The 14,102-nt window shown below is 38.2% G+C and overlaps 2 protein-coding genes across 3 annotated transcripts in view; both read left to right on the top strand.

Annotated features, from left to right (window-relative positions):
- Positions 1-436: 436 nt before the first annotated feature.
- Positions 437-6,251, top strand: LOC110025840 (chaperone protein ClpB3, chloroplastic-like). The gene is given in 7 exon segments (XM_020726507.1): positions 437-594; positions 2,284-2,359; positions 2,496-2,757; positions 3,054-3,362; positions 3,436-3,701; positions 3,871-4,797; positions 5,727-6,251. Coding segments are annotated over 7 exon segments (2,328 nt in total). The 3' UTR covers positions 6,057-6,251.
- Positions 6,252-10,343: 4,092 nt separating this feature from the next.
- The window catches only part of LOC110025841, a 41,596-nt gene continuing 37,837 nt past the window's right edge, over positions 10,344-14,102 (top strand). The window contains exons 1-3 of one of the 2 annotated variants that reach the window (XM_020726510.1): positions 10,344-10,473; positions 10,698-10,776; positions 11,214-12,497. In XM_020726510.1, coding sequence (XP_020582169.1) covers positions 10,717-10,776; positions 11,214-12,497 — 1,344 coding nt within the window. In that variant the 5' untranslated portion in view covers positions 10,344-10,473; positions 10,698-10,716. Of the gene's footprint in view, positions 10,777-11,213; positions 12,498-14,102 lie in introns of both variants that reach the window. The other variant, XM_020726508.1, reaches the window with a different exon arrangement.

Raw genomic sequence — 14,102 nt, 5'->3', positions numbered from 1 at the left:
AAAATAGAGGAGAGGAGAAGAATACCTCTTTTTTATGCAAACTTAAAGCAAAGAGAGAATAAGTTAGATTTGAGAAAACCACTCCAACAATAGCCTACAAATACTCATCACGATTTCCAGCTCACGGTTTCACAAATCCAAACCTTGAAACCCTCGAACAACAGAGGGGAAAAAGATCTCCTCTCGAGCAAGAATACAGAAGGAGGTAAATTTCTTAATAGCGAAGAATAGAGACCGAAAACACCAAGCCCTTCCAAAATCTCCCATCTCTCAAAAGAAACCCTCATTTTCTTTTTTTTTTTCTTAGTCAAGGAGAAAGACAGAAGAAACACACCCTTCCAATCTCTCTCAAAAATTTCAACAACCCAACACAGTAGACTAGGAAAACATTTTATAGGCGGAGAGGAGAAGAGAAGAAACCACCAACCACCGTTCCATGGCCGAATTGAACAAGAGGGATGGAATCGACACAATAAAGAGGAGAGCGTACAACCTCGAGGAGGAGAAGCGTCGGCCAGCTCTTCTCCTTGAGATTGGAGAGCCGAAATGCCAAAGGGAAGCTCGAGGAGATGAGTCGCGAGCAAGAACAGCAAGGTGAGCCGAGTGGATCCATCGTGGATCTAGGGCACACGGAGGAGAGGGAGACAAGTCGCGGGATCGAGCTGAATGCAAGGCCAAATTCGGGTTTAAGCGAGGGTAGAGGTGTAAATAGGATTTAGGTTTAATACAATATAATTTAAGAATATTTTTATAAAAGAAAAATATTTAATATTTTGAAAAATAAAAAATTAATTTGTGTTTTATGCGTGCATTGAAACATAACAAAATTAGTATCATTTTTAAGTAATTCTAACGTTCTGGACGCGCTGGCGTGGTCCGTTTCGCCGTCGGAGATCATTTTGACGAATTCATCGATTTACGTGTCAATTTTCTCATGTCGAAAATATGATAATATGAGTGTCTTTTTTATTAAAATTGATATCGCGGACGCGTTGGCGCAGTCCATTTTGTCGTCGGTGGTTGTCCGGAGAAGTTCGCATTTTCTCCCGTCTTTTAGGTTCAATTGAAGACCGACCTCGTGCAAGTTTGTGAATTTTGTGCATTTGGTGTGTGTATGTGACGAAAAAGTTGTGACGATGTTTTCCTACTGCTTGAAATCCTATTGGAAACTTCTCCTTGAGTTTTCACATAATAGCCCTTAACCTGCTCGCACACAAGACGATGGTTTTGGGCCATAAATGTTAGACATCACAGGAAAAATAAGAAGTGTTTTTTTTTTTTGGAATTTCTAAAAAAGGTGAGTATCAATTCTAGTTTTCTAAAATAGTAAATAAGAACTCCTAGAGCTAAATTCTAGGATCCTAGGAAAAGGTAATGACCTTAAAAATGAGGTCAACAAGGCTCAATCTCTACCTTCTGCCAATATCCTTGGTGTTGTGTGCCCAACCAGATTTCCTCAGAAACGGGTAAAGAGATGTCTCTTTCAACAAGTATCTGACTTCAGATGGACAAAAAAGATTAAAAGTAAGAATGTCTGCCTTGAATGAATACTTTTTGAGAAAAATAATAAAATTTCAAACCAGGGAGGCGAATCTAAACCGGAATGATTGGCGGTTCCGTCTGTGGGTCAAAATTCGAAGACCATTTCAGAATCTTCATAGTTTTATTATCCATCTATATTATCCTTCTAGCGAATAAGCGTATGTAATCATCTTCATTACTAATTTGAATGAGAATATGCTTCTCATCTAATAGTCTAATTTTCCACTCTCTAACGAGGTGCCTAAGTTCAAATTCTATGCGAATGAGCTCCATTTTGGGATGACCATATAGAAATTTTCCAACCAAATTTAAACGACAAGAGGAAGCAAGTTGAACACCTTCAGCTTCTGTAAAAAATATGGCAGACTTCACATTCTTCCTAACATGTTTCTTGATGTCCTCCGCCTACTCAAACGAAGGAGGGAAAGATGGCGATTTAGGTGTGTGACAGCTGCATACGATCTGTCGTGCGGCCTTCAGAGAAGAAAGCAGCCCTGCTCAATGAGGGGAAAAAGCTTCGAAAGAAAGAAGAGAGGACGCTGTGAGACGGGACGGGCGTAGAGAAGCCGCAGAAATCGCGAGTTGTACCCGTGAGAGGGAGCTGCAATGCAAGGAAAAACGTGAGAGGAGCCGCAGAGTGAGGAGAGACGGGCCGCAGAGCGAAGATGCGAGGAGACGCGTCTCAGAGCCGGAAGCAGGGAAGATGAATGGAAACGAGCGTGCAAAGCCGTAACGTCTCAGAGCCGGAGAAGAAGACGACGAAAGGAATCGAGCGCGAAGACGAGCGAAGCCGAGCGAAGCCGTAACTGTTGCTAGGGTTAGCCATAGGGCGAAACCCTAGCAGAGCCTAGGGGGAAGGAAGAAGACGCCATCGACACACACACGCGCGCGCGCGCACACACACACACACCAGTTAGCAGGCACCATTGGAATTCAACCCTAGCAGAGCCTAGGGGGAAGGAAGAAGACGCGCGCGCGCGCGCGCACATACACACACACCAGTTAGCAGGCACCATTGGAATTCTTCTCTCTTGTTATGTCTGAATCTTTTCAATATTTTGCAGCTGATATCTCTTGATATGGGTGCTCTAGTTGCTGGGAGAATGTACCGAGGTGAGTTTGAAGATAGACTGAATGCTGTCTTGAAGGAAGTGATGGACTCAGATGGACAAACAATCCTTTTTATTGATGAGATCCATACTGTTGTTGGAGCAGGTACTTTATACATCATGTTATTTTGAATTTCAAAGCTTGAGTAGAATTCTCATGCACAGTACTTTCTTCAACATAGAAGTCCAGTCTAGACAGTACTTGTAATGTTGTTTCCTCTGTCACCTTCCATAGATAACTACTTAAGGATGTTAATGGGAAGCACCATCTTTTAGAACTTGTGCCGATGTAATTAGAAAAATATTTCTTTCACTGAACTATTTGGTATCTTTACAATTCTATGATTACAGTCTTGGCCCTAATTTTCAGCATTTTGAATTGCATTTAAATCTTATGTCCAGGTGCCAGATATGGCGCCATGGATGCTGGAAACCTATTGAAGCCAATGTTAGGCCGCGGCAAGTTGCATTGTATTGGTGCAACTGCCTTTGATGAATACCGCAAATATTTTGAGAAGGACCCAGCTTTGGAACGCCACTTCCAACAAGTTTATGTTGATCAGCCTACGGTTGAAGACACCATCTCCATACTCCGCGGACTGCGCAAAAGGTATGAGCTTCACCATGGAGTTCGCATCAACGATAGTGCACTGGTGGATGCTGCCATTCTTTCAGATCGTTATATCAGTGGTCGGTTCTTGCCTGATAAAGGTAGAACATCATCAAAATTTTAAAGATGTCTTTCCTATTTGATTCCAGTTTTCTTAATTTGATTGTCATGCAGCTATTGATTTAGTTGATGAGGCAGCTGCCAAGTTAAAAGTGGAAATCACATCCAAGCCAACTGCTTTAGATGAGATCAATCGTTCAGTAATTAAATTAGAGATGGAGCGTCTCTCTCTAACTAATGATACAGACAAAGCTTCAAAAGAGAGACTGGCTCGTCTTGATGCAAAGTTTTCACTCTTGAAAAAAAGGCAGGCTGAGCTTTCCGAACAATGGGAGCACGAGAAATCAGCGACGACATGTATTGAATCCATCAAGGAAGAGGCGAGTTTAATTTCTTAAACACATATGGTCGTATTTGGTCTGCCTATTCCCCCTCTTTAAAGTGTCTAGGGACTATAACTAAATGCCGCCCTATAAAGAGTCGAGGGACCATTTAATATTTTTCTCCTGTTTTTTTTTTTAATCTATTTTGTTACCTCTTTGTTTGCAGATCGATAGGGTGAACATAGAAATTCAAGAGGCAGAGCGCGACAATGACTAAAATCGTGCAGCCGAATTGAAATATGGAAGCCTGAATAGTTTGCAGCGTCAACTTCAGGAAACTGAAAAGGAATTAAATGAATATCAGAGTTCGGGGAAATCAATGCTCAGGGAAGAGGTTACTGGCAACGACATCGCTGAAATAGTTAGCAAATGGACAGGCATTCCGGTTTCCAAATTGCAGCAGTCCGAAAGAGAAAAGCTCCTTCATTTGGAGGAAGAACTACACAAACGTGTTGTCGGTCAAGATCATGCTGTTCGAGCAGTTGCAGAAGCTATTCAAAGATCGAGAATCGGCCTTTCTGATCCTCAACGTCCAATTGCAAGCTTCATGTTCATGGGCCCCACCGGAGTCGGGAAGACAGAACTTGCTAAAGCTCTCGCTTCGTACATGTTCAACACTGAAGAAGCTCTCGTGAGAATCGACATGAGTGAGTACATGGAAAAGCATGCAGTTTCTCGTTTGATTGGAGCGCCGCCGGGCTATGTTGGATACGAAGAAGGCGGGCAGCTGATGGAAACTGTTAGAAGGAGGCCTTATGCCGTCATATTGTTCGATGAGATTGAGAAGGCCCATTCTAACTTGTTCAATGTCTTTCTTCAGATACTCGATGATGGTAGGGTGCCTGATTCACTGGGGCGAAGAGCGAGCTTCACAAATACGGTGATTATAATGACGTCGAATGTGGGCTCACAATACATATTAAATTTGAATGACGAAATGGGTTCAGGTGTTTCTGCTTATGAGTCCATCAAGCAGAGAGTTATGGAGGCAGCCCATGCCATTTTTCGTCCGGAGTTCATGAATCGTGTTGATGAGTATATTGTTTTCCATCCTTTGGATCGACAGAAAATTAACAGTATTGTGAGGTTGCAGGTGCAGATTTTTTAACTTTGTTCATGTTTTCTTTACGAGGCATTTATATACGTACCATACAATTCTTATGTATTTACATATCTAATACCTGAACATTCGTATTTACATGCATAACACTCAAATCTTTTAGATAACTTCAAAAATTCCACCATCACTTTATTTTTAAAAATGAATTACACGTTTTCATGAGTAAGTTTATGACACAAAGGTGGGTGTAAATATCAAATTATGGGTGTTAGATATGTATTTACATAAGAATTGTACGGTATGTATGCGATATTCCCTTTCTTTTATTTGTTGCTTATACACTAATGGTTTAGATGATGCCTCTTGTATGCTTGGTTGAAAGTTGTATGGGTGTTAGATATGTAAATACATAAGAATTGTACGGTATGTATGCGATATTCCGTTTCTTTTATTTGCTGCTTATACACTAATGGTCTAGATGATGCCTCTTGTATGCTTGGTTGAAAGTTAACAGGCTGCTTTCAGATTTAGTTTATAAATAAATTTCACCCCCTTTTTTTTTTGTTTAACTTCACATTTTATATACATGCCATCTGACCTATGCTGCCTGCTTTCAGATTTAGTTTATAAATAAATTTCACCCCTTTTTTTTTTTTTGAAAATTTTGTTTAACTTCACATTTCATATACATGCCATCTGACCTATGCTGCCTGAAAATGTGTATTTCACCTTTTACATGTTAAAAAGATGAAACTTCTGTTGTTTGACATGTAAATACATAGGAATTGGGTGGTATGTATGTAAATACCCCTAAACAAATAAACTTTAAGTATAGGAAAACATCGAACTTCTATGCTTTGTTTGAAAATTTTCTGCTCAATAGGTTGCTGTTTTGGACTTGAAACTTAGAAGAGCTTGTGATGATATTATGTAAAAAAGATTGTTTTCCCGTTTATTTGCAGTTGGAACGAGTCCAGAATCGACTCGCTGACCGAAAAATCAAGATTCGAGTCACCGATGCAGCGGTCATTCTGCTAGGTAAACTCGGATATGACCCTAATTATGGTGCCAGGCCAGTGAAGCGTGTGATCCAGCAGAATGTGGAGAATGAATTGGCTAAGGGTATCCTCAGAGGAGACTTTAGAGATGAAGAAATTATAGAAGTTGACACAGAACTCACTGCCATCTCTAATGGCCAACTTCCCCAGCAAAAGCTGGTTTTCAGAAGCATGGAAGCAGGTTCTTCCTCAGATAAGCAGCAATCGACTGAGACCCAAGAGCTGTATTACTAAGCAGATAATTTTTTTTTGGGGAGTTCTGTTGTTACCTACAGGTATTGTATTTTGCAAGAATAATTCAGTTGAAACATAGTTTGTATTATGATCTTCAAATACAATATTATTTAAGATCAAATTTCTGAAACATGGTTTTGATTTTGATTTCTGTTATGCAAAAGTTTTCAGTTTTGTTGATTTAATGGGATTTAATGAGAGGATTTTAATGAAATGTTGGTTGTTATTTTAGAAATTAATTGATTTTTTTTTTTTTTGTTAAAAATGAATGAATTTTAGTAGAAATGTTTGAATTTGATTTGAAATTTTATCAGAACTATTCATTTTTTGTTAGGTTTGATTTCACTTTTTTTTTAATGTTTTAATTTGATTTTGATCTTTGCATTAACAAAATGGATTTATTTTTTAAAATTTTTATTAAATTTGGTTAAATAATTTGATTAATTTTTTATTATATTTGATTAAATAAAACTTAAATTAAATAAATTAAACTATATTAGGAATTTTTCTTTTTGTGATTAGACCGTAAAGTTTGATTAAGGGACGTGCTAATAATTAATTTAGATAAATCGGTAATGAAAATGAAATCCGAAATATTAAAAAATCGAATCAATTAAGCTTTTGCAAAAATCAATCCAAACGTAACCGACATGTAATTTTGATTTTATATCGGAGTTAAAATTTTGTTTCTCCTTTCTTTATCCTTAAAAAAATTTAATTATTATTATAAAATCAAATCAAATTTGTAGCAAAATCTGCACTCAAGAGAACCGCAGGACGACACAACGGGAAAAGAAAAAACCACAGAAAATGAAAACAAGAACATTGAGATCTTACGTGGTTCGGTCCATAAAACCTACATCTACGGGAGGGAATAAAAAAACAATTCACTAAGACAATCTTGAACATTACACCGCACAATTTGAAGAACAAACCAATCTCCTATAGCTTTCTTGGTTACTCACATTGCTCTTAGAATTTTTCTCTCCTCACATAACCCATATACGTCAATTACATATATGTAGATAACGACTCTTACAAGATGATCGATTAAACACTTCTCATAGCCAAATGATCGTTGTACCCATTAGCTATAGAAAACCTCCTTATAAACTGCAGCATGGTCTTTAGTTCACGTAATTGAGAGTCATCGTAACAATTCTCCATCTTCACTCTTAATTATAAATCTCCATAAAAGGGATTATCTCCACAACCCGAAGTTATTCTTTTTGGGTGAATTTCTCGATATCAAACTTACCAGATCACATTGTCGTGGCTAGAATTCCCACAGACAACACCAATTGTAGCAGAATCTGCTGCCAAGAGAGCTGCAAAACGACAAAACAGGAAAAATAAAAAATCACAAAGAAAAATGCAAACAAGAACACCGAGATCTTATGTGGTTCGGTCCGTAAGACTTATATCCACGGGAAAGAATCAAGAAACAATTCACTAAGACAATCTTGAAGATTACCCTGCACAATTTCAAGGACGAACCAATCTCCTCTCGCTCTCTATCGATCTCGATTTCGATATAATCTTTCTCGGTTCCTCATCTTGCTCTCAGAATTTCTCTCTCCTCACATAACCCATATACATCATTACATATATATAGACAATGACTCATACAAGATGAGCTGTTAAACACTTCTCATAGCTAAATGACCGTTGTACCCATTAGCTAAGAAAACCTCCTTATAAAATGAGACCTCGTCTTAGTTCACGTAATTGAGTGTCATCATAACAATTCTAACAGTGACACCGTCTGTGGGAAACTAGACCACTACGATGGGATCTGCCAAGTTTGAAATCGAAAAATTCACAGGAAAGGATGGCTTTGGCTTGTGGAGAGTCAAGAACCCTGCTTGTACAACAGGGCGTTGTGGAAGCACTGCAGGGACCAATTGCTTTGCCTGCTGAGATGCCCGAGGAAGATAAGAACATCATCTTGGATAAAGCTCATAGTATGATAATTCTGAGTCAGCCACGACGATGGGATCTGCCAAGTTCGAAATCAAAAAATTCACAGGAAAGGATGACTTTGGCTTGTGGAGAGTCAAGATGAGAACTCTGCTTGTACAACAGGGTGTTGTGGAAGCACTGTAAGGATCAGTTGCGTTGCCTGCTGAGATGCCCGAGAAAGATAAGAACAATATCTTGGATAAAGCTCATAGAATGATAATTCTGAGTTTGGGTGATAAAGTTTTGAGGGAAATGTCAAGGGAGACAACTGCTCAGACACTCTGGGTTAAACTTGAACTGCTCTACATAACGAAATCGCTGACCAACAGATTGATCTTGAAGCAACATTTGTATTCCTTCAAGATGCATGAAGGAAAATCAATCTCAGAGTAGATTGATGAGTTTTACAAGATCATAATGATGTTGAAAATGTCGTCATCAAGATGGAAGAAGAGGATAAGGCGTTGTTGTTGTTAAACTCCATTCCCAAGAGTTATGAGCATTTCAAAGATGCAATGCTCAAAGGAAGGGTCCAAACAATTTCGCTAGAAGAGGTCCAATCGTTGATCAAAGCTAAGGAACTTCAAAGGAAACATGACATGAATGAGGAAATCAGCGGAAACGGTTTTACCGTTAGAGGAAGAACATATAATAAGGATTCAAGAAACAGTAAAACAGATCAAGATCGAGAAAAGGAAAGAAGAGTGAAAATCAGTTATCAAAGGGACCTTTCAAATGTTACCAATGCCACAAGGAAGACCACTTCAAGAAAAATTGTCCTGACAAGAAGAAAAATATCAATAAAAACCAAAAGAATCAGGAGAAACAAGTGTAGCCTCTGATAACTACGATTCAGCTGATGCTTTGATAATTACTGAGTCTGAATCAAGCAAGGAGTGAATTCTTAATTTAGGCTGCTCCTTCCATATGTGTCCTCATAAGGATTAGTTTGAGACACGCCAACTTGTCAACGGTGGATTAGTACTACTTGGAGACAACAAAGCTCGCAAGATTGTTGGAAGTGGGGCAATTAGGATAAGGATGTTTGATGGAGCTGAACGAATGCTGTAAAATGTTAGGTACATACCAGAACTGAAAAGGAATATGATTTCTTTAGGTATGTTGGAATCAAGTGAGTATTCTTTTAAGGAAGAAAGTGGTTATATTAGAGTAACCAATGGCTCTTTAATTGTCATGAATGGAGTTAGAAATAATGGTCTATATTCACAAATCAGAAGAACTGTGATTGGTAACTTTTCTAATGTTGTTCATTCTGAAACTAACATGCTCAAAGTTCAGACATTATCTGGACTAAGTGAACTCTACTAAAGTTTAATAGCCCATTGTGGCTGAGAGAAGGGAATCATCAGTATGTAGTTTTGTAATTGAGAGTCAAGGTGGATAATTGTTTTGATGACTCACAATTATTGGACTAAGGCAATGATATAACTGTAATTCTATCAACTGTTGTTAAAGAAGGAAATAAGGCTTCTTATCGGTGAACCGATTTACTTGGGGAAGACTCATTATTTATAAATAATGAAGGAAGCATGTTGAGAGGGTTCAAGGGGAATGAAAATAGTTCGTTAAAGTGAGATAATGAGAGGTTTTATGAAACTGAGGAGAGAATCTTAGGAATCTTGTATCGGATTGATGAGAGAGAGAGAGTATGAAAAGAGAGCTCATCTCTCAGTGATAAAGCTGTGTAACCTTATTGATTTCCTTAGTGAATTGGTGTTTATTCCCTTCATGTGGATGCAAGTCTTATGAACCGAAACATGTAATCCTGGTGTTCTTGGTTACATTCTTGTTTTCTTATTCTGTGTTATTTAAGCTAGCATTTAATTTTTTTGTGTTGCTCTTGGTTAGTTTCTATTGCAAGGTAATTGGTAGATACATTAGCAGAATCAATTAATTAACTTCATTCAATTAGTTCTAAAATAAAATATTATTTGAAAATCAGATATATTTATATATTAATCAAATATATTTATATATTTCATACTTCAAATCAAAATGAATGCTACAATGCTGGGATTTTCAGTCTCGTTCTATTTGTGGGAAGAGAGGTTTTAATCAATTTTAAGGATAAAATTGAACTAAATTTAAAAAATTTAAGCTAAATCCTTGCAACTTCCATATTGCACATTGGGCATACTGACTAATATGGGCCGACTACACATCCAAAGGGCTTCAAAATTGGCCCAACAAATACATGGCGGGCCTACTTAGTCAATGGGCCTGCATCTTTAATTCTAAGGGTATTTCGGACATTCCTTTGTATCCACTGCTGCTCATGGCGGCCAATTGCAGTGGAAAAATTTTCGGGGGGCAAAAAGGAAACTTCTGTCTTTAATTTGAGTCCAGTGTGAATTTCCTTTTTGAGTTCAACGGATTTGATTCAGGAGATCTGATGATTCAATTGATCTTAGTCGGTACTTTCGGTAATATTCAGGTATTTTGGATTTTATTTTTGAAATTCAACCATGGATTCGCGATCAATCGGTTTTTGTTCGATTGTGTTCTCTACGGCGGAAGAAGGAGAGAGGTCTCTTCTTTCTCAGATTGACGGAATGTACTTCAGATTTCAAAGATTTCTGCTTGTTTCTTGATCATCGGGAACTTAATGATGGGATGGGTTTTGAGTTTTGTAATGGTTTCGTGGTAAATTTCATATAGCGGGGTGCAGCTTCTGCTGATGGATGGCGAGGCGGGAACTGCGGATGATCAGGGTTCCGGATGGTTTGAAGTGAGAAAGGTGACAAATTGTTTTCACTTATTCATCTGTTTTGTCCGTTTATCTTTCGTTTTGGCTTCTGGAGTTTTGATTATCGGGTGAATTGGAATTTCTTCAACGTAAATTCTATTAAACTTAATAAGGAGGAGTCACGGTATAACAAATGCTGGATTTCTGCTTGTTTTGATGATTAACAGGTTGCTGCCAATTTCATAAGTGAACTATTGTGGTATTGTAGTTATGTGTGAGAAATGCTTTCATTAAGGCGCACAACGAAATATTTGCATGTTTTTTTGCATCCCTCTCTTAATGAACATGGCTAGGAATTCATTGAAAACATTGTTCTTATAGCAAGTTTAAGAATTATTATTATTATTATTATTTGGATGTGAAATTTTAGGGTTGGGCTTGCTTTTTGGATCTGATTTCTTATGCGTCTTGGTACTTTATTTTCGTAGAAGCACCGAATTGGCTCGAAGCTTTCCATCCAAAAGGTTTCTGGAGGATCTTCCAACAAAGGCCATTCTTGGAACTATCTGCCTTCGAGAAATGCTAAAATTGTAAAATTTCCGACGGTGCAGCAGGCTGAATGTTCGAAAGTAAGAACCGGGCTCAATCCTGATTCAATTGTTTCGGTTAATACTTCAGGTTTATCATCACCAGCAGCAGTGGAAACTTTAGTTTGTCTTGATGAAGTTGTTGGCGGCCAACATATTGATCATTCGCTGAAATTTACAGACTCGACTGTTGCATTGAATGCAACCACAGCGGTTCTACTACACAAAAACTTGGATGAAATTCCCAAAATCAAGTGGGGTGATATTGAGGATGTTTCTTTCACAGTGTCAGTATCTGGAGATTCAGGTAAAACAATGGATGATGCTGAAAATGCACATTTTGCAAGTTGCGATGAACAGAAACAGCAGGATCTTGCTCTAGCTGCTAAAACAGTTGTGCTTGCTTCCTCCACTATAGATGTTGCAGAGGAAAATGCTAAATCAGAAAATTTTGAGCATGTTTCTGACTTAATACTCTCTTTTGATGCCCCCGAAAAATTTTTTTCAGGGACGTGGAGGGAGGTTAGTGAGGATTCTTCTGAATACAAGAACATAATAGAGACTGAATTAAAAGAGAATCTGAAAGAAATACATGATGTTACCGACGAGCAAAATGAAGCTCCGAATGACTTGATTTCTGAAGATCTGGTTGTGGGTTCTCCGTCTCTAGCTTCCCTTGTAGGAGGTGTAATAGAAATGACTGCTGAAGAATCTCCTGACAAATCTGTGGGCAGAAACGTTAGCTTCTCAGAAGAATCTGTTATTAACGAAATTGCTGTGGCGAAGACTAGTTCACATGATTTGCCAGAGAGCATAAGTGACGGTGTTAAAGTTTCTTTTGATGCTTCTACTGCCAATGAAGATGTTTTGATTGATGAACCTGATCAAGGAGAAGATGAACATAGCGAGGGTAAAGAAAGGTTTAGGGAGAGGCTTTGGTGCTTCCTTTTCGAAAATTTGATTAGAGCAGTTGATGAGCTCTATCTTCTTTGTGAATTAGAATGTGACATTGAACAGATGAATGAGGCTGTTCTTGTTCTCGAAGAAGCCATATCTGATTTCAGAGAATTAAAATGTAGAGTGGATCATTTTGAAACCAAGAGATTTGCTTCCCAATCATCAAAAGATGTAACAGGAGCAAGTTTAAAAACTGATCACAGACGACCTCATGCTCTATCGTGGGAGGTGAGGGCACTTATTCTCTTATGGGATCTTTGGTGTTTTTAGTGTTCTGATGGCGTTTGCACTATTTTATTATGAATGATATTTGTAATTTGATGTCTTGTTTACTCTTTTGGATTTCATATAGCTTGTGCGAATTTAGCAATTCAATTTGAGTGAATGACATCAGGATATTTACATTAAAAGGAACTAGTTTGACCTAATAATGTAGAGAAGTTGACTGGATAGCTGCCTCTATGGGTTAATTTTATTATTAGTCCATCTGTTGTTTTTAGTATTGTGAAACATGGATGACCTATAGATAATTTATGGATTGCCTGGCATTAGCATTGTGCATCCAACAGTTGATTGTTTTTTAGAAGCGTGCACTTGAAGATTTTTTCTGTAGTGTGAGAACAAAAGGAAAGAAAGTCCTAGTTAAACATTTATCAAGTTTGGTACCAGTGTCATTTTGGTCCTAAAGTTGCATTTATTTTACTTAGCTGTTTTGTTTATTGGATCTTGCCAATTTAATATGGATCGATTACCACACATGAAAATAGAAAGAATTTCTACTCATAATTTTGCTTTAAATTTACAGACTTATGTGCTCTATAATTCAAGCAATGTTATAGTTAATATTTTCTTACAAAAAAAAAAAAAAGAAGCAAGTCCTAGCCAAGTGCCTTATTTTTGGCTGGGCTTTACTCTTTGTATATTGATTATGCTATATGCCTAGTGGCTCTTGTAGATTGGTTATTGGAGCATTTTTATTGCCTTGTTGCTTCTGGTCGCTATTTTTTTCTTCATGTTACTTGTAAGACCCACCTATTTTTCTTTGAGGCTCACCAAGGTTTTGGGTTATCCAATATGTCCCGAGTTGGGAACATGCTTTAAAGACTAAGTTATTCTTCTCTGGCAATCGAGTCTTCTCCACCTTACACCTCAAGATTTTTGGGTGCACTGCTTTTATTTGGAACACTGCTCTCAAACGGAGTAAATTTAATCCCAGATTCATAAAATGTATCTTCTTTGGATACTCTACCACTCGAAAGGGGACCAATGCCTTGATCCTACCATCCCAGATCCATAAAATGTATCTTCTTTGGATACTCTACCACTCAAAAGGGGACCAATGCCTTGATCCTACCTCTAACAAAATTTATGTGAGTGTTGATGTCTCTTTCTTTGAATGTATTCCCTATTTTCCTTGCTCCGCCCTAAGTGAGGGTGGCTTGGGTTCTTAGAAACTTTCCCTTATCCTACTCCTATGGATTTTCCTCCCATTTTTCCTGCCACTGAGGATTCCCCTCTTCTAGTGAGTGCACCATTCGACGAGTCCTGGTTACATGAGTGCACCATCTCCTCCTCGCATTATCGGTGTTTACACTCGGCACACCCATTCCAATTGTCCTACTCTGGAACCTGCTACCTTCTTACTAGACCCTGACTCCATTCCGGGCGACATTCTTAGCACGAACTCCTCCGAATGAGGAGGTGAGTTCTCTAAGTAAGGGATGCAATCAAACATGCTCTCTATGATAAAATGTCTTTTTTCGCAGTTTAGCGTTGACATACAGAGCATTTGCTACTGTCCTAACGGACCATCAGATCCCGGTTACTATTAAG

Source organism: Phalaenopsis equestris, unplaced genomic scaffold (genome assembly GCF_001263595.1).
Source record: "Phalaenopsis equestris unplaced genomic scaffold, ASM126359v1 Scaffold000335, whole genome shotgun sequence".
Classification (NCBI taxonomy): domain Eukaryota; kingdom Viridiplantae; phylum Streptophyta; class Magnoliopsida; order Asparagales; family Orchidaceae; genus Phalaenopsis; species Phalaenopsis equestris.
Note: the sequence above shows the minus strand (reverse complement) of the source record. Positions and strands in the feature narration are given on the sequence as shown.